The sequence below is a fragment of the Engystomops pustulosus genome, chromosome 8, assembly GCF_040894005.1.
Source record: "Engystomops pustulosus chromosome 8, aEngPut4.maternal, whole genome shotgun sequence".
NCBI lineage: Eukaryota > Metazoa > Chordata > Amphibia > Anura > Leptodactylidae > Engystomops > Engystomops pustulosus.
Window position 1 is genome coordinate 114,416,392 of NC_092418.1, and position 18,353 is coordinate 114,434,744.

General features: G+C 44.6%; 1 protein-coding gene across 1 annotated transcript in view; it reads right to left on the reverse strand.

Moving 5' to 3' along the window:
* LOC140075888 (unconventional myosin-X-like) overlaps positions 1-18,353 on the reverse strand; it is a 72,706-nt gene that overhangs the window by 18,397 nt on the left and 35,956 nt on the right. Inside the window, exons 6-22 of the mRNA XM_072122285.1 lie at positions 17,910-18,034; positions 15,652-15,665; positions 15,453-15,537; positions 13,533-13,636; positions 12,983-13,112; positions 12,451-12,569; positions 11,436-11,582; positions 11,202-11,302; positions 10,188-10,254; positions 9,968-10,060; positions 9,618-9,686; positions 8,494-8,576; positions 8,295-8,403; positions 7,840-7,920; positions 7,492-7,616; positions 7,165-7,279; positions 1,239-1,345 (exon numbers count right to left, since the gene is read on the reverse strand). Coding sequence (XP_071978386.1) covers positions 1,239-1,345; positions 7,165-7,279; positions 7,492-7,616; positions 7,840-7,920; positions 8,295-8,403; positions 8,494-8,576; positions 9,618-9,686; positions 9,968-10,060; positions 10,188-10,254; positions 11,202-11,302; positions 11,436-11,582; positions 12,451-12,569; positions 12,983-13,112; positions 13,533-13,636; positions 15,453-15,537; positions 15,652-15,665; positions 17,910-18,034 — 1,674 coding nt within the window. The remainder of the gene's footprint in view (positions 1-1,238; positions 1,346-7,164; positions 7,280-7,491; positions 7,617-7,839; positions 7,921-8,294; positions 8,404-8,493; positions 8,577-9,617; positions 9,687-9,967; positions 10,061-10,187; positions 10,255-11,201; positions 11,303-11,435; positions 11,583-12,450; positions 12,570-12,982; positions 13,113-13,532; positions 13,637-15,452; positions 15,538-15,651; positions 15,666-17,909; positions 18,035-18,353) is intronic.

The following is an 18,353-nucleotide window of genomic DNA, read 5'->3' on the forward strand; positions in this document are numbered from 1 at the left end:
TATATTCCTGTACATAGGGGGCAGTATTATAGTAGTTATATTCTTGTACATAGGGGGCAGTATTGTAGTAGTTATATTCTTGTACATAGGGGGCAGTATTGTAGTAGTTATATTCTTGTACATAGTGGGCAGTATTGTAGTAGTTATATTCCTGTACATAGGGGGCAGTATTATAGTAGATATATTCTTGTACATAGGGGACAGTATTATAGTAGTTCTATCCCTGTACATAGGGGGCAGTATTATAGTAGTTATAGTCGTGTACAATACAAATTCTTGTAGTTACAAATGTGGATGGATTTTTGTAATTCTAGTGATATATTTTCAAGTTTATAATTTGTAATTAAAGAGGCTTTGTAATTGAGTCAGTTAATTTTATTGATGTCAATCACTGCTCACAATCCAAAATGCCTTAAAACTTGGCTTTTGGTACATTGAAGAAATACAAAAGACAGGCTCATCTTTTTCTAGGTGAGCAATCATGTTTCAAGCGCTATGGGGGTAGGTCTAAATTGCTCGCATTACCAGCTGTGAAACAGGCAAAATGAATATCATAGCTAATGAGCCCCTGGATGACTCCCTGCATATCAAACAAGTAAGCAAAAGATTATTTGGGTGGTCTAAAGTAACGTCACTATTTTCTCCTTATTTTTCCTACTATTTATGGTCGATTCCTGGATGGACGGAGGTGCAGGAAAGTGCATCTCACATATGATTCACATCACTTCCCCTCATCCTCGCTGAACTGATCCCTTGCAGCAACAAACACTGCACCATCCTGGATGCTATTCCGAACAAAAACATAACCTCTTCCTATATCCTGCTGACCCCCGGGCTAAAAATAGCAGCCGCATCTCATATATTCTAAAAAGAATTAGGCTATTGAGCAGAACCTTTTTTAGAAATCTTTCCTAAGTTATTGTTATAGATGTGATTAATGTAAAAATTAGACTGCAAGCTCTTGGGGCGAGCATGGACAGAATGAAAGAAATGGTGAAATTACTGAAAAGAACAGAGGAACACAACGTAACAATAGGGTCGCAGGACATTAAGAATCTGCAAAAAGCCACATATAGAAACTTTTCAAAAGTTTTGCAACAAAGTATCAAAATCTCTCAACAGACTTGACACATTCTATGAAGAGAGGGGGGGGGATCAATCTGTCATCAGGAATGGGGCCATGTCTGCTAAGCGGTGCCAAGCATGAATACTTTCAAGGTCATGGATAGAAGCCTTACCTGGCGATGTATCCCTGGATGTAAGCCCGGATGACCAAAGCCGCTCTCCTCAGCTCCTGATCTCGGCTCTTCTCCAGACGCTGCTCTAGAGCCTCTTTGAGGAACACCTGTGGGTGAGCAATGACACCCTCTAAGTGAGGTGACGGGAGCCATAAGACAGGTGGGAATCGGAGCAGTGTGCACCCAGAGACTCCGGACGAGGATTTTCCTCTCACCCTCTAGCACAGGGAAAAGCCAGATCTATGGGGAGGGGTTGAGCAGAGGAGGGGTAGGGGGTGATCCAAAGATATGAGTCAGGGAGCTAGAGCCGGTCACTACTCGCACAGCAGAAGGGCATATACCAGACTGTACAGGACAGGACAGCGGAGCCATGTTATATCCATCCCTGCCCAGTTTGTAAGAGGCATTAGAGCATCCCCCCAGGTGACATCTGTGCCGTTACATACAGAGGAAGCAGAAACAAAACTTTTCTTTTATCTCCAAGGACTTCATCTTTGCATCATCTGATAAGTAAAAAGGAACCTATCAGCAGTACTGTCCTTGTAAACTTGCAAAAAGGTGACATCCCTGGTAAAGTATATAATCATAGATTGCAGCTTCTCCAAGTGCACTGCACAATGCCCTCACACTGCTTTGCTCTGTACTCTCTGCATTGAGCTGTTCAGTAACCCCTCTCCTTTGCTCTCCTAGCTGTAGCAGGCTTCTGCAGAACTAGCAACTGAGAACAAGGTATTAGGTCTATTGAGAAGTTTATTGCAGAAAACTAAAGAGCACAGCAGTGTGAGGACAGGCCCCCAATCCTGGGACATTAATCCATATCTCACAGCCCTGCTCCTACTAACAATATACACAAGTATAGGTATAAAAAGCACAGGTTTAATTACACATCTCTCCAGTGCCAGTAACACTGACTGCAGTGAGCACAGAGAATAGCAGTGTGAGGACACACCCCTGTGCACTTGGAGAAAGTACAACCCTGGAATATAAATCCATATTTCACATTCCGGCTGCTACCAACCACATAACCAAAAAGGTACAATAACATCTCTCCAGGACCAATAACTAACACTGGCTGGAGAGTGCACAGCAGTGTGAGGACACGCCCACAGTGCACCTGGAGAAAGTAGAGACCTGCAATATAAATCTAATTTCACAGTCCTGCTTCTACTAACAACATATAGGATTACACATCTCTCGAGGCACAACACTGGCTGTGATATAACACAGGACTGCAGATAAGGCACTTAGTACAATGTGAAGAGCTCGGCTCTGCTGCATCAGACACACAGGATGGGAGGGACGCTGGGACATAGGAATGCACACAGGATGGGAGAGAAGACACCGGATACAGAGATGGGATCGCAGGAAGATCCATAGATACATACAAGACAGAACCAAAGAGCAGACAACCCCTTAAAAAAAGGTCAGAGGATAAGCTAAGGAGAGAGAGGCGCAATGCTCTGCAGACATACACACCAAGGTAGCGTCAGGAGTAGATGGCACTGCCCAGCAGGGTCTCATAACCCTCCAAGTAGTATTTAGCTCTCTATACTGTACAGGGGGCTGCAGAGGTTTTATTTGGTAAAAAAAAATATGACAAAGAATTTGCCCCCCTCCTCCCTCGCGCTCCCGGCTTCCTTCCAGAGGTTGTTCCTTCCGTTCACAAACAATCGACGGGAGAAAAAGCACATGGAGCGGAGTCAATGAGCAAGTAAATGTATGTTATAGAGCAAGGAGGGGGGTGACATACAGGGGTGCAAACCAACAACATGAGTGACCTGAGCAACCCGGGTCTGGGGGCCCCAAAACGTGGTAGGTGGGGGGGGGGGGGGGCAATATAAAAACTAAGTAATAGGTCATAACCCTTACAGTCTGGTGAAGAATGTTTTCCCAATGTCCTATATATTATTTGTGGCCAGTATCATTAAATCAAAATTTTGTTGGGAGACTAAAAAATGCTTCTTGTTCTGGAGGACCCGAAAAATATCAGCTTACTTTATAGGCTCCGTGCAATGCTTCATTTGACCAGTGGAGGTGCTGTAGGGAAATTGAACAGTTTCTATTACCGATTGCCAGAGATTCTAAATTTCCCCTGTAGGGGAGACTGTGGAGTACTGTGCAGCTCGGGGGTTGCAGTATTCTCCTTGTAGGGAGCGATACAGGAGATTTTTCGTCATTCCCAGGTCTACAAGCAGCGGAGGCGACACCGGATGTAACTGGAGCAGAATCACATCTCACTGTGTACAACTGATATCTAATCTACATTCTATAGGAATATATCACATGATACCGGAACATACGATACATAGAGCTGAGCTGCTGCATCTTATTCCCTTTATACAGAGCTGCTGTATCTAAGCTGCCATTATACCGGTATCTAGCAAACATTGAGCATACGTCTACTCCATATTATAGAGATAGCTACCATACAGAGAGCCGAGCTGCTGTATCTAAGCTGCCATCATAATGCAGTCTACCAGGGATGTTTACCATACATAAAGCTGGACTGCTGTATCTAAGCTGCCATTATAGAGTGAAACAATAGGAGTACGGTGTACAAAAGAATCCCCCCCCCCCCCCAGGGGATCAATAAAGTAATATTGCATCATATCAGAGGCATCGTAGATGTGAGATGCTGTATCTAAGCCAACATTATACAGGTATCATTTATAAAGATGAACTGCTGTATCCAAAGCGCTGCCATTATCTACCATACAGAGAGCTGAACCGCTGTATCTAAGCTGGCATTATAGAGCCATCTACCATACAAAGAGCTGAGCTGCTGTATCTAGGCTGCCATTATCCCGATACCTACCATACATGGAGCAGAACCACTGTATCTAGTCCATATTGCAGAGGTATCCATCATACATAGTGCCAAGCTGCGGTATCTAAGCTGCCATTATAAAGTAACCTACCATACATAAAGCGGAACTGTTATATCTAAGCTGCTATAATAGAGGCATTTACCATACACAGAGATTAGATAAATACACACCTTGCCAGATCAGTCCCTGTCCTCAGGTTTCCTCCCACACTCCAAAACATACAGCATGGCTCATAATCTAACAGTATCTAAGCTGCCATTCTAGAGGCATCTACCATACACAGAGCTGAGCTGCTGTATCTAAGCTGCCATTCTAGAGGCATCTACCATACACAGAGCTGAGCCATACTGTATCTAAGCTGCCATTATAGAGGCGTCTACCATACACAGAGCTGAGCTGCTGTATCTAAGCTGCCATTCTAGAGGCATCTACCATACACAGAGCTGAGCCATACTGTATCTAAGCTGCCATTATAGAGGCATCTACCATACACAGAGCTGAGCTGCTGTATCTAAGCTGCCATTATAGAGGCATCGACCATACACAGAGCTGAGCTGCTGTATCTAAGCTGCCATTATAGAGGCATCTACCATACACAGAGCTGAGCCATACTGTATCTAAGCTGCCATTATAGAGGCATCTACCATACACAGAGCTGAGCCATACTGTATCTAAGCTGCCATTATAGAGGCATCTACCATACACAGAGATGAGCCATACTGTATCTAAGCTGCCATTATAGAGGCATCTACCATACACAGAGCTGAGCCATACTGTATCTAAGCTGCCATTATAGAGGCATCTACCATACACAGAGCTGAGCTGCTGTATCCAAGCTGCCATTATAGAGGCATCTACCATACACAGAGCTGAGCCATACTGTATCTAAGCTGCCATTATAGAGGCATCTACCATACACAGAGCTGAGCCATACTGTATCTAAGCTGCCATTATAGAGGCATCTACCATACACAGAGCTGAGCTGCTGTATCCAAGCTGCCATTATAGAGGCATCTACCATACACAGAGCTGAGCCATACTGTATCTAAGCTGCCATTATAGAGGCATCTACCATACACAGAGCTGAGCTGCTGTATCCAAGCTGCCATTATAGAGGCATCTACCATACACGGAGCTGAGCCATACTGTATCTAAGCTGCCATTATAGAGGCATCTACCATACACAGAGCTGAGCCATACTGTATCTAAGCTGCCATTATAGAGGCATCTACCATACACAGAGCTGAGCTGCTGTATCCAAGCTGCCATTATAGAGGCATCTACCATACACAGAGATGAAATGCTGTATCTAAACGGTCAGTATATAGAGGTCTCAGTGCAGTTTGCGCCACCTGTGTCACCGATTAACTAAATTTTGCACCAATTTCTCTGGTTTCCTCAGCCGTGTCCAGGTTTCCTGCTGCTGGATTTAGAAAGCTGCCCCCGCCTACTCAATGACAGCAAGCAGAGATCTTGAAAAAGGGGGAGAAAGCTAAAAACAAAAGTTATAAAAGAAAGTAGCAGGAGCTCTCACTACGCCGTCGTTACTGTCATGAGCTGGTGTTTTGTGACAATGTGTGAGAATCCAGTCTGTTTGGGGGCGGCATAATAAGGGTTAAGATCAATATGAACGGCACTAACACTTCTGGGCTGTCACACAAAAGGCGCAGCCTGTGACCTTGAGCAGAACAAAGAGGCTTTGTGTTGGGCCTGCCCCGGGCTCTCAGCGCCAGAACTCCCCCACAATAACCCAGTGTAACCAGTGCACCAGCTCCTGACTTGTGCCACCCTCCAGGGGCAAGCGCCCTGCGACTCCCTGACATATGTCCACGTGATGTCACCGCGCCCATGACCCAAACATACCCCCTGTACCTCCCTCGCCCACTGCCTCATACCACAGGGTGGAGTCACCCCCGTCACAGCGCAAACAAATCCGTCATGGCGGTTATAACAAAGCGACGTCTGCCGGGACACAATGTGCTCTTCATAACCAGCACAATACGGAGGACGTCTCATCAGAGACACTAAGAAAAAAGCTCATTCCAATCATTACTGGGACTGGAGAACTACAAGTCCCAGCACAGGTCACCCAGCAGCGCTATAGATCTATAGGGGTACAGCAGCTGGTGCAGGAGATATACCCTGACCATATACATAACCGACAATGTACACAGCGCTGGATTATATGCAATGTATATGCAGGCAATCCGGGTTACATACAAGATAGGTTCTGAGGGTTTGTTCTTAAGTTGAATTTGTATGTAAGTCGGAACTGTATATTTTATCATTGTAGATCCAGACAAAAATATTTTTGCTCCAGTGACAATTGGACAAAGGATTATCGATAAAGCTTCATTACAGACACCTTACAGCTGATCATTGCAGTCTGGGACTATAGTAACATCCAGAGAGGTCACAGTGGAAAGTCTGTATCTAGGGGTCGTCTGTAAGTCGGGGACCGCCTGTATGTAGGTACAAAGGTATGTAGGTACTCCTGCATAGAACATGGACTTCTTCAATATTGATGACTTATCACATAAAAACATCTGGGATTGTCCAAGACACTGGTGGGATATCCTCACACTGCTTGGCTACCCTGCTCTCTGCTTTATGCTGCTCCTCCCCTTTGCTCTGAATAAAAGCAGAAGTCGTCCTCAATGGCAGGGGCTCTATGGAGACGTTAAATACTACTAACACACACAAAAGGTACGAATACACCTTCCTCCAGGGTGATGCCAACACTGGTCACAAAGAGAGAACAGCAGTGTGAGGCAAGATGGACGACCAACCTCCGTGGCCTCATTGGTCAGGATTGTGGAGTTCCTGAATCCCCTCGTTTGAATAGGTGGCATTTTCCCAAGCAAATTACACCATGTGCATATTTAATTGGGTCCAGTAAATAAATGGGGCTGGTCGGCAATGGCACAAACAGCCACTAATGAATGTATGGCGCTGTGTTTTGTGAAAAGAGCTGGCAGCACTGGACTAAATGTAAACCAGCAGCCACCACTAGGGGGAGCTGTATGTCTGCAGTTTAATATAGCTCCTAAGCTCCCCCTAGTGGTGGCTGCAGACTTCTTATATTAAGATTTTCATACCTTGGTTTTTCCAAGCTGCCATTCCTTCTTAGAGTCATCAAAGGTCTGCAGGAAAGCCGCACACTGCCCCCGGACATCATCCGTACTGCCGATATTCTTCAGGAGCATCTTATATCTGCAAGTGGAAACAAATACATAAATGCAAACACTACTCTACCATATACATACTATTGTGTATTAGGCTAGTGTATAGCAAAAAGTTGAGCAACTTTTTGACTTTTCTAAACTACTTTCCCCATTGTCGATAATATCTCTGCTTGCTGTCAGTTTGTGCGGATGCTCAGAGCAGTACACACAGTAACATGCCAATTATTCCGATGTCCTCACCTGCTCATGAAGTCTGGGTATTGCCTGCGGACGGGATACCCGGCCCTCCTGATCTTCACCGTCTCCAGCATCCCGGAGTATCGCAGCTGATTCAGGACAACATCAGGACTGAACTTATCTGGAAGCTGAAGAAAAAGTGAAGTTTATGAAAATTTAAATATGAGCAACTTTGAGAAACGAGATCTCTGCTTACATTTGGTGAATGGCAACATTTACAGTCTAAAAACTGGTAAAACCTCGACTACAAGTGTATTCAGTATAGAGAATATTCTGGCACATTTCTCACTGCTGAGGTTTTGTTACAATGTATCAACACAAGGGTCCATGAATGACACACCACGCTCTCACCTTCTCAGTATTGGGTTTGATGCAGCGGATGAAGAAGGGGTTGGAGGTATTGAGCATTGCCATGAGAGAATGAAGAGATTCCTAAAATAGAAGTAGGACCAGCAGTCAATGATACAGAAGAAAAAGCCAAAATACTCAAAGTTTATTACACACTAATTGCTTAAGTACAGCAGGAATGTTTGGTACAGATCTATAAATCCACTGTTATAGATTCATGGAATAATGTCTCCTCCTGTCACCACTAGAGGGAGCTCAGGAACCTGGAGCATACTTTTAATATACTGAACTCAATAATGAAGTAGTATGCAGTGAGCTCCACAGCTCCCCCTGTTGGTGGCTCCAGGAATCCAGTTATCACTTATATAAACTATACTGGGGAATTTCATGGTTAATTTTTGAGAAACATAGATGTAAAGGTCATCTCAGGCACAATCAACAATTATCACTGCACTTACTCTAAACTGAGAGCTGACTGTGGGCTTCTTCTTCTGTGTCCCCATCTTCAGCGTCTCCTCCCCACACCTGCTGGAGACTTTTTCAAAGAGGTCATAGATGAAATCCAACCTAAATAAGAGAGGTACAAGTGTACGGAGAGGTTATATTCTGTGTCGCACTCGAGTCTCAGACCCTTGTGTGATCTTTCAATAATCTTACCTGCTGTCTCTCAGCATGTTCAAAATGTCATCCCGGAACGTGTCCCTGTTCTTCTCCAGGAACCCAGAGACCACATACATGACCTAAAGGGCAGCAAGTAGGGGGTTCAGATCACAGGCCCCAGAGGGCTGGAGGCCCCCCCAAACCACAGGCCCCAGAGGGCTGGAGGCCCCCCCAAACCACAGGCCCCAGAGGGCAGGCCGCCCCGCTACCCCAACCGCAGGCCCCAGAGGGCAGGCCGCCCCGCTACCCCAACCGCAGGCCCCAGAGGGCAGGCCGCCCCGCTACCCCAACCGCAGGCCGCCCCGCTGCGCCAACCAGAGGGCCCCAGAGGGCAGGCCTCCCTGCTACCCCAACCACAGGGCCCCAGAGGGCAGGCCTCCCTGCTACCCCAACCACAGGGCCCCAGAGGGCAGGCCGCCCCTATACCCCAAACACAGGGCCCCAGAGGGCAGGACGCCCCGCTACCCCAAACAGAGGCCCCCAGAGGGCAGGACGCCCCGCTACCCCAAACAGAGGCCCCCAGAGGGCAGGCCGCCCCGCTACCCCAACCACAGGGCCCCCAGAGGGCAGGCCGCCCCGCTACCCCAACCACAGGGCCCCAGAGGGCAGGCCGCCCCGCTACCCCAACCACAGGGCCCCAGAGGGCAGGCCGCCCCGCTACCCCAACCACAGGGCCCCAGAGGGCAGGCCGCCCCGCTACCCCAACCACAGGGCCCCAGAGGGCAGGCCGCCCCGCTACCCCAACCGCAGGGCCCCAGAGGGCAGGCCGCCCCGCTACCCCAACCGCAGGGCCCCAGAGGGCAGGCCGCCCCGCTTCCCCAACCACAGGGCCCCAGAGGGCAGGCCGCCCAGCTACCCCAACCACAGGGCCCCAGAGGGCAGGCCTCCCAGCTACCCCAACCACAGGGCCCCAGAGGGCAGGCCGCCCCGATACCCCAACCACAGGGCCCCAGAGGGCAGGCCGCCCTGCTACCCCAACCACAGGCCCCAGAGGGCAGGACCCCACTTCCCCAACAGGCCCTAGACCCAACACTTGTATTTCCATTGTCTATAACAAATGATCACTTTTGTGTGACAAGTTGTGAATAGTTTGGGATATTCTGTGCGCCTCCTGCACTTACCTCGCCTGCGTAATGCTTGATGCCAAACTGGTTCTCTGTTACTCTTGGCTTGACATAATGTGGGTTATTCTGGAACAAGAACAAAAGAAATGACTTGTACCAGTATATTTACAATGCTTCTGAGTTGTTACAGGAGTTTTGTTAACACCCGATAAAAGCAATGGCATTTATGTACATTTGTACCCAAAAAAAGTTTTCGGACAGAGACTGGTGGGAAATCAAAACTTCACAATTTTTCCAAATGGATTTAAATATGTTCCATTAAACTCATTAAAATGCATTAAATGCAGTAAACTCCACGGCTCCCTCTAGTGGCGGCTGCTGGTGGACAGACTTTCAGCATTACTTACAGCATGTTGGTTGTGGAGCTTCTCTAGAAGGGTGAAGTCTGTGCCTTTAGGGAAACGACTCTCCTCATTGATTAAAGCCAACAAGCCGAGTTTCTACAGACATGATGAGAGGGGAAAACTAGGATTTAAGTCATGGAGTCAAAATGCAGTGAATATCCTAAAAACACAAACCTGCATAAAATATGCAAATATATATATATATTTTTTTTTCACACCTCACCTTTTCCACCAGATCCAAGCATTCTGCGTTGTCCATCCAGTCTATTGCTTCCCAGTTGATCCCTTCTCTGCAACACAAAGATTTCCAAGTGATTATTATAAGAAGCTCCGCAGATATCTTCTTGCTGTCAGTGAACGGTGGCATTCATGTTCCCTACATCCGCACAGCAATTTCTGCAGATTATTCGGACCAAGGCAGCTAAGTGCTCATATGTACGTCCTCAGCCATCCAAATATCATACTAGGACTGCAAATAATGCTACCGTCCACTGACAGCAAGCAGCGGTTTAAATCTTGTGCAGAATGTTGCATCTCCATGGTAACAGACTACACACTTAAGTAGTCTTGATAGCCCCTAGGCGCATAGCCGTTGGGCTAATGACTGCTCAAAGGTGGCTAGCAGTCCGAATACAATAAAAAAAAAAGTGTGTGGCCCCTTTAATTGGAGGTTGCTCTACCCTCTCTCATCTTTATTCATCAGAGGGATGTGCTGGGGGCGTGGCTAGTAACGTGGGCGGTACAGGAGGTGAGCACATGCTCAAATACTCTGAGTAGCAGAGACTCAGCCTCTTTTTCATCGGTTTTCCCTCCCACTCTCCCTTTTTATATAGTTTTCGTGTATTTTTTGTCACAGCGGGCGTTTTTTTAGGGGTAACACTGCCCTACATGCCCTTACATATGGCAGGCATACAGGGTGTTATCTGGTGTTATGTAAAGTGGAATGGTTAAAAGTGTGTATATATTCAAACAAAGAAATGGTTAAATTATCAATGGTTTCAATAAAGCTGTGGCCGACCCCGAGTCAACCCACTATTGAGAATGGTTAAGCAATGGTTTCTATGTGGTTATTTATATTTGGGGTATGCGGTATTAAAGGGGCCAGTCCGGCTCCGGGTTAGTACGTGTTTATTATTTGAGCAGTCTGATCAGGCAGTTATAGGGATACACTACCAAAAACCATGAAAAAAAAAACAAACAAAAACCAGCTTAAGTTTACATTTCAGTGACCAGTTACCTGTTGTATTCCAGCTGTTCCAGTGAAAAGATGTGTTTGTTGAAATATTCCTGAAGCTTCTCATTAGCATAATTGATATTAAACTGCTCAAAACGATTCACCTGGACAAAAAAAAAAAAAAAAAAAATACACACACAACTTGGAGTTAAAGTTAGAGAACAGACACCAGTGCGGGTCACCACTTATACATCCATGGAAAATTTTTATTGAAATCTGCCTTGGCCTAGAATTTACCTGGAAGTTTTCAAATCCAAAAATATCCAGAATCCCGATAGATTTGAAGTTTTCCTTTCCCCGGATGCGAACGTTTATTTTCCCCAGCAGCCAGGAGAAACACTGAGCATAAAGCGCCATCGCTAAGGAGTCCCGGGAGTCTGCGGCCTGGAGAAGATGCAGAACATCACTAAATATTACATACACTGCAATAACCAACAGTCACCTGCAATTCCAGGAATACAAAACAAAAAAAAAATGGAAATTGGGTATACAGCTTCTATGCAGACCCATGTATCTCCATGGTAACAGACAACAAACCTGGTATAGTCTGAAGCTGCATGCATACATTACAATATAAATCCATATTTCACAGTCCTGCTGCCACTAACATACAAAACTAAGATTACACATTCCTCATGCCTATTGCTCTACATAACAGTTTGTACTCTGATGTAATATTATATTTGTACATCTCCCCTGTGAGTTATTAAGCGCTGCGGATTTTGATGGCGCTATATATAAAGATTATTATTACTATTCCAGGACCAATATTTAAAACACTGAGGGCACAGAGCACAGCAGTGCGAGGACAGACTCCCAGTGTACAGGGAGAAGCTACAATCCTCCATATGTCACAGTCCCGCTGCTACTAATACAAAGAGGTATGAATACACAGCTCTCTGTGAACAATATATAACACTCACTGACTACCCAGAGCAGAGCAGCATAAGCACACGCCCCAGAGAACTGGGAGAAGCCACAATACTCCATATATCACAGTCCTGCTGCTACTAACACAAAGAGGTATGAATAAACAGCTCATCAGGGACAATATAGAACACTGACTACCCAGAGCAGCGCGAGCATACGCCCCAGAGACCTGGGAGAAGCTACAATCCTTGAAAATAAAAAAAACTTTTCACAGTCCCGCTGCTACTAACAATATACACAAAGGTATCATTATGCAGCTCTCCAGGGATAATACCCAACAATGGCGACTGATAATTTAGTAAATGGACATCATTGATCTCACCTGCTCCACCGTGAGGGGAGAACTGATCTCTTCCCCCCTCAAAATCATTGATCGCTGGGTGAGAACCTCCGAGAGCTGGAAGGAATCCAATCCCAGGAGATCGGCCACGTCACTCAGAACTGAGGGGGAAGAGGAAACAAAACATTCAGCTTTTTATCTCACTTTAAGGGACACTCAAGCTAAAGACTCTTCTCTACAATCGCTGGGTGGTTGAAGGAGTCTACTGTTCCCTGTTATCAGCCAGTTCCGGCTACGGGACGCTGAAAGGTTCATTCTAAAGACTATACATTCAGTCATAAACACATAGAAACGCCAGTAATAAGCGCACGGTGAATGACTATTCATATGGAGGGTGATCTGGATCCACCATGTCTCCATGACAACAATGTACCTGAGGGGAAGCAGCCTCAGGCTTCGGGCCTATAAATTCACGTGATTATATCTCAGCACAGGAAGAAGATATCAGAAAACGGACTTCACATTTTTACTCCTCATTACACAGACGATCCGGCTGATCTTATTACATTCTCACCCGCTTTGGTTGTGATCTGAGCACCCCCCGCCGTCATGAACTCCACATTCCCGAGTTGCAGCGTGCCGGAAAGCAGTTTCCAAACTTCACCGATCTCTTCATCGCTGAAATCCATCACTTGCAGCGCAGTCTGTGATCACAAATCAGCAATTACAGGGGACACATAAATTATAGAGAGAGACTGACTTACATGCACCTTGTATGTAATTACACTTGGGGTTTTTAGGACGTTTTTTTGGTTAGTGCGTTTTCAGATTGTAAAAAAAGTGTGCGTTTTTGTCCGTTTGTAATAGCGAAAATTCGGAAAAACTGACAAAAATGCATGCATTTTTTACGATCTGAAAACGGCCCACAAAACGGCCTAAAAACGACATCACCCTAATCCCCCACAGAGCAGAAGAGCTCGCGATTGCAGAAGGTTTTGTTTGGTTATAAAATCTGAGCGACAACTATAAAAGAGGAGAATTTTTAATGCCTCTTTGGGTGTGATTGGAGCAAAAAGATGTCATTTTTTTGAAGAAAATCTTTGAGGCTGTTGGATTTGACTCACCAAAACTTTGTTATACATGTCTTTATCATTGAGTCCTTCGGCCGTCACACACCCCGAGGAGCTGAGATACTGATAGCAGTGCGGTTCTAAGAGAGACAGCGCTTCTGTAAGGAGCCAAAGACAAAACACATTTATTGGGAAACACTGATGAAGGTGATCAGATTCTCAATTCTTAAATTTACTGCTGGTTAAGATCTCTGCTCGCTCTAAAAAAATATGATGTAACCATCCTTGCTCGCATTTAGTAGCTAAAAACCCTGCATCACGGAGCTCGAATACAGGCGGTCCCCTACTTAAGAACATCCGATTTACAGACGACCCCTAGTTACAAACGGACCTCTGGATGCTGGTAATTTGCTGTACTTTAACCATCGACTACAATAATCATCTGTAACAGTTATCACCGGTGTCTGTAATGAAGATTTATTTTCATAAGAACCAGGAATTACAATATTTTTGAAAAACCATTAATCATCACAGAGACCATAAAAATTTTTTGTCTGGTGCTACAATTATAAAATATACGGTTCTGACTTGCATACAAATTCAACTTAAGTACAAACCTACAGAACCTATCTTGTATGTGACTCCCAGTACATCTCACATCTGACGTTTGATAAATGGGTTCTCCAGAAAGGAGAGATGAATGGTCCTTACTTTGGATATTGACACCAGTGATCGCTATTGATCGCAGTGATCAGATATTCGCAGCAGTCTCATCACAAAACACAGCGCCGTTCATATTACACTGGCCGAGCTTGGTATTACAACCCTTGTGCGTTGAATAGAATTGAGCTGTGAGCGGGCCATATGAAGAAAGGACAAGACATCAGTGTTTTGGGAAGGGATGCCCACTCAAGCAGCTAATTGGGGGTTGTTGGTGTGAATACCCATGACCTATATTAAGGAATTCCTACAAAACCCCATTTAACTGGAGAAGATCATGTGAGTTGGACACTTGAACAGTACAAAGCCCCTAAATGGCTTAATAGTTTTGCTACAGTGTATCAGCGCAGGTAATTGCGCTCAGTAACATATGGGTCATTTCACTAGGAGTTTTAAAGTTTTTGTCCCATGTTTGTAAGCTGCCCCCTATCCACAGAATAGGCTACTACCAGCTGCTCCATTCACCATCTATGGGACTGACGATAATACGGAACAGAATAGTGCCGAAGGGAGCAAGCTGGACCTCCATATCCTACTGGGTAGGGGAAACCGGACCCCGTTCTCACGAGAGGTGGGAGTCCCTGCAGTCAGACCCCCATTATTCAGCATCGACAGCATAGAGCAGTGGTGGCGAACCTATGGCACGGGTGCTAGAGGTGGCACTCAGAGCCCTCTCTCTGGGCACCCAGGCCCTCAGCATAGAGTTCATAAGACAGGACCCGTGGCCTCCTCCTGCAGTCCTGGGCCACACAGGCCAGTGCTGGACTATAATTTGAGATCCTGCCAAGGGCCCTACATTGACCCTGGAGGAAAACTACAATAATAATAATCTGAATTTCTCCTCTTTCTACTGTACCGATGTCCACAGGACGCCAATACGTTTGAAAGCTTTGACAAAGCAGTAAGCAATAAGTTATTGCTTAAATTGCCATGTTGGTACTTTAAAATAAATAAGTGGGTTTTTGTTGTCGTCTGGGCACTCGATCTCTAAAAGGTTCCTGACCCCTGGCATAGAGGATAACATAAACTAAGGACAACCCCATTAAGCCTTGGGATGCAAAATTCACTGACAGCAATCAGAGCTTATTAGCCTGGTAATGAATGTCATCACAATATATTGCAGAAACATTTCCAGAAAGAGTCATTTATCCAGACAATAAAAAGACACCGTACAACATTTGTCATAAAGAAGAAATCCAAGACAAGATCTGAATGGCAGATAAATTATAATCACACACAAAACTAGGACTTTACCTCTCTCCTCCCTACTCGCCCCAGCAAGCAGAGCATAGAATATGTGATAGTTCCTCTCTCCGGGACTCTGCCGCGTAACTCGGGTCTGAGGGGGGGAAACAAAGAAACAGAACTTGGGGGTGAGAAGTGTTCATGGCTTTACCTGGAAGGATTAGACAGCCGCACATGTGCCTCGTTATATATAGTGGGATAAACTCACCTTTTCCAGTAAATCTGATAAACCTGGAGTTAGGGAACGTACAGAATATCAATATTTTTGTGCTTTAGAGTAAATTGCAGATGCTGAAGTGTAATGTTCGCTGCAGACACTAGGGGGCAGTCATCCTCTGTGTTCTGATAACATGAATTTCTAAGTTTACTAATTACATGTGACAGTCATTGGCTAAACTGGAATCCGATAGCTGTGCTTGGTGGGGATCATCATCATCAGACTCCTATGGTGGCAACTTATCTCCAACCTGCAACACATCTTTATAAGTTTTGCTTCGCCTGTTGGTTTGCTTTTGTCAAGTGGGTGGTCTGGGGTAAGAACTAGCAACACCTCCCACCTGACACCCAATTAGCATATAGGGATTACCCCTTTAATATGCATAAAGCTGTTCCTTAACCTAAAATGTGTTGCAATTTTTTTTCCCCAGACATGTTCCTCATACAGTCTTCCTTATTCTACGGCATCAGAGGTTATTGTCACCACACGAGGTAAAGCGTTATACACGAGCTTTACCGACTTCTTCCTATATGGTAACTATAGAACGTACAAAGTACACAAAGATTCCCCCTCACCTTTTCACATTTCCCCAAACCAGACATAAACACGACTTCTTCTCTACAGAAACCAGTTTCTATATTACAGATTAAGACACAAAAGTCTCAAGCAAATATCAGTTATATTCTTGTACATAGGGGGCAGTATTATAGTAGTTATATTCCTGTACATAGGGGGCAGTATTATAGTAGTTATATTCCTGTACATAGGGGGCAGTATTATAGCAGTTATATTCCTGTACATAGGGGGCAGTATTATAGTAGTTATATTCTTGTACATAGGGGGCAGTATTATAGTAGTTATATTCCTGTACATAGGGGGCAGTATTATAGTAGTTATATTCTTGTACATAGGGGCAGTATTATAGTAGTTATATTCTTGTACATAGGGGGCAGTATTATAGTAGTTATATTCTTGTACATAGGGGGCAGTATTATAGTAGTTATATTCTTGTACATAGGGGGCAGTATTATAGTAGTTATATTCCTGTACATAGGGGGCAGTATTATAGTAGTTATATTCTTGTACATAGGGGGCAGTATTATAGTAGTTATATTCCTGTACATAGGGGCAGTATTATAGTAGTTATATTCTTGTACATAGGGGGCAGTATTATAGTAGTTATATTCTTGTACATAGGGGGCAGTATTATAGTAGTTATATTCTTGTACATAGGGGGCAGTATTATAGTAGTTATATTCTTGTACATAGGGGGCAGTATTATAGTAGTTATATCCCTGTACATAGGGGGCAGTATTATAGTAGTTATATCCCTGTACATAGGGGGCAGTATTATAGTAGTTATATTCCTGTACATAGGGGGCAGTATTATAGTAGTTATATTCTTGTACATAGGGGGCAGTATTATAGTAGTTATATTCCTGTACATAGGGGCAGTATTATAGTAGTTATATTCCTGTACATAGGGAGCAGTATTATAGTAGTTATATTCCTGTACATAGGGGGCAGTATTATAGTAGTTATATTCCTGTACATAGGGGGCAGTATTATAGTAGTTATATTCCTGTACATAGGGGGCAGTATTATAGTAGTTATATTCCTGTACATAGGGGGCAGTATTATGGTAGTTATATTCTTGTACATAGGGGGCAGTATTATAGTAGTTATATTCCTGTACATAGGGGGCAGTATTATAGTAGTTATATTATTGTACATAGGGGGCAGTATTATAGTAGTTATATTCTTGTACATAGGGGGCAGTATTATAGTAGTTATATTCCTGTACATAGGGGGCAGTATAATAGTAGTTATATTCCTGTACATAGGGGGCAGTATTATATATAGGGCAATAATATACTTAATATGGATAAAGGAGGTTTAGCAGTATCATTATTGATTGCAAAACCAGATCTATATTCTCTATTATACTCTGAGGTTTCTGGAATGACTGCGGCAGCTTATATACAGTTATTTTTAGCTAGTATTGAGGAAGGCTCTGATCCCACTTCTACAGAGAATTCTCATGTGCTCACGGCTCGTGCTGATCTGATTCTCTGTTTCTGTGTTTGTTTAGAAAGTGAGAATTGAATTTCTCCTTTCTCTTTATGTGACACGATATAAAATGTAGCAATTTCCTCTATGGAGAATATCGGAGTAATTAGGTTCTCAGCAGCGCTGCGTCTTCTGCCCATGACACCGACTTGTCAGCATGTGTCTGATGAGAAGGATACAGTCCACCACGCGCCCCCCCTGGATGTGGCCCGGCTGGGAGAAGTGCAGCTGGATGAATTTTCCGAAGCGACTCGAGTTGTTATTGTAAACCGTCTTTGCATTTCCAAAAGCTTCAAGGATCGGGCTGTGGATTGAGACAGAACTCAGAGGGTAAATCCAGAAAATATGTAGACAGCGCGGGGTCATACACATCCTGTATATACACATAATGTACAGCTGTAGCCTCCTCCGTGCAATGTACGTCTGTACATCCCATGTCACGCCACCAAATCATAGAAAGCGGAATGAGAGATATGTCCTTAATCTAATCTATATCTAGAACAGGATAGTAATAATTAGACATTACTAAGCCCGCCCCTGCTTTCCCCAGAAACACCCATGAATAGTTAGACACGCCCCTTTTAAAGGAACACAGCAAAAATAATCTAAGTAACTTTGCTTCA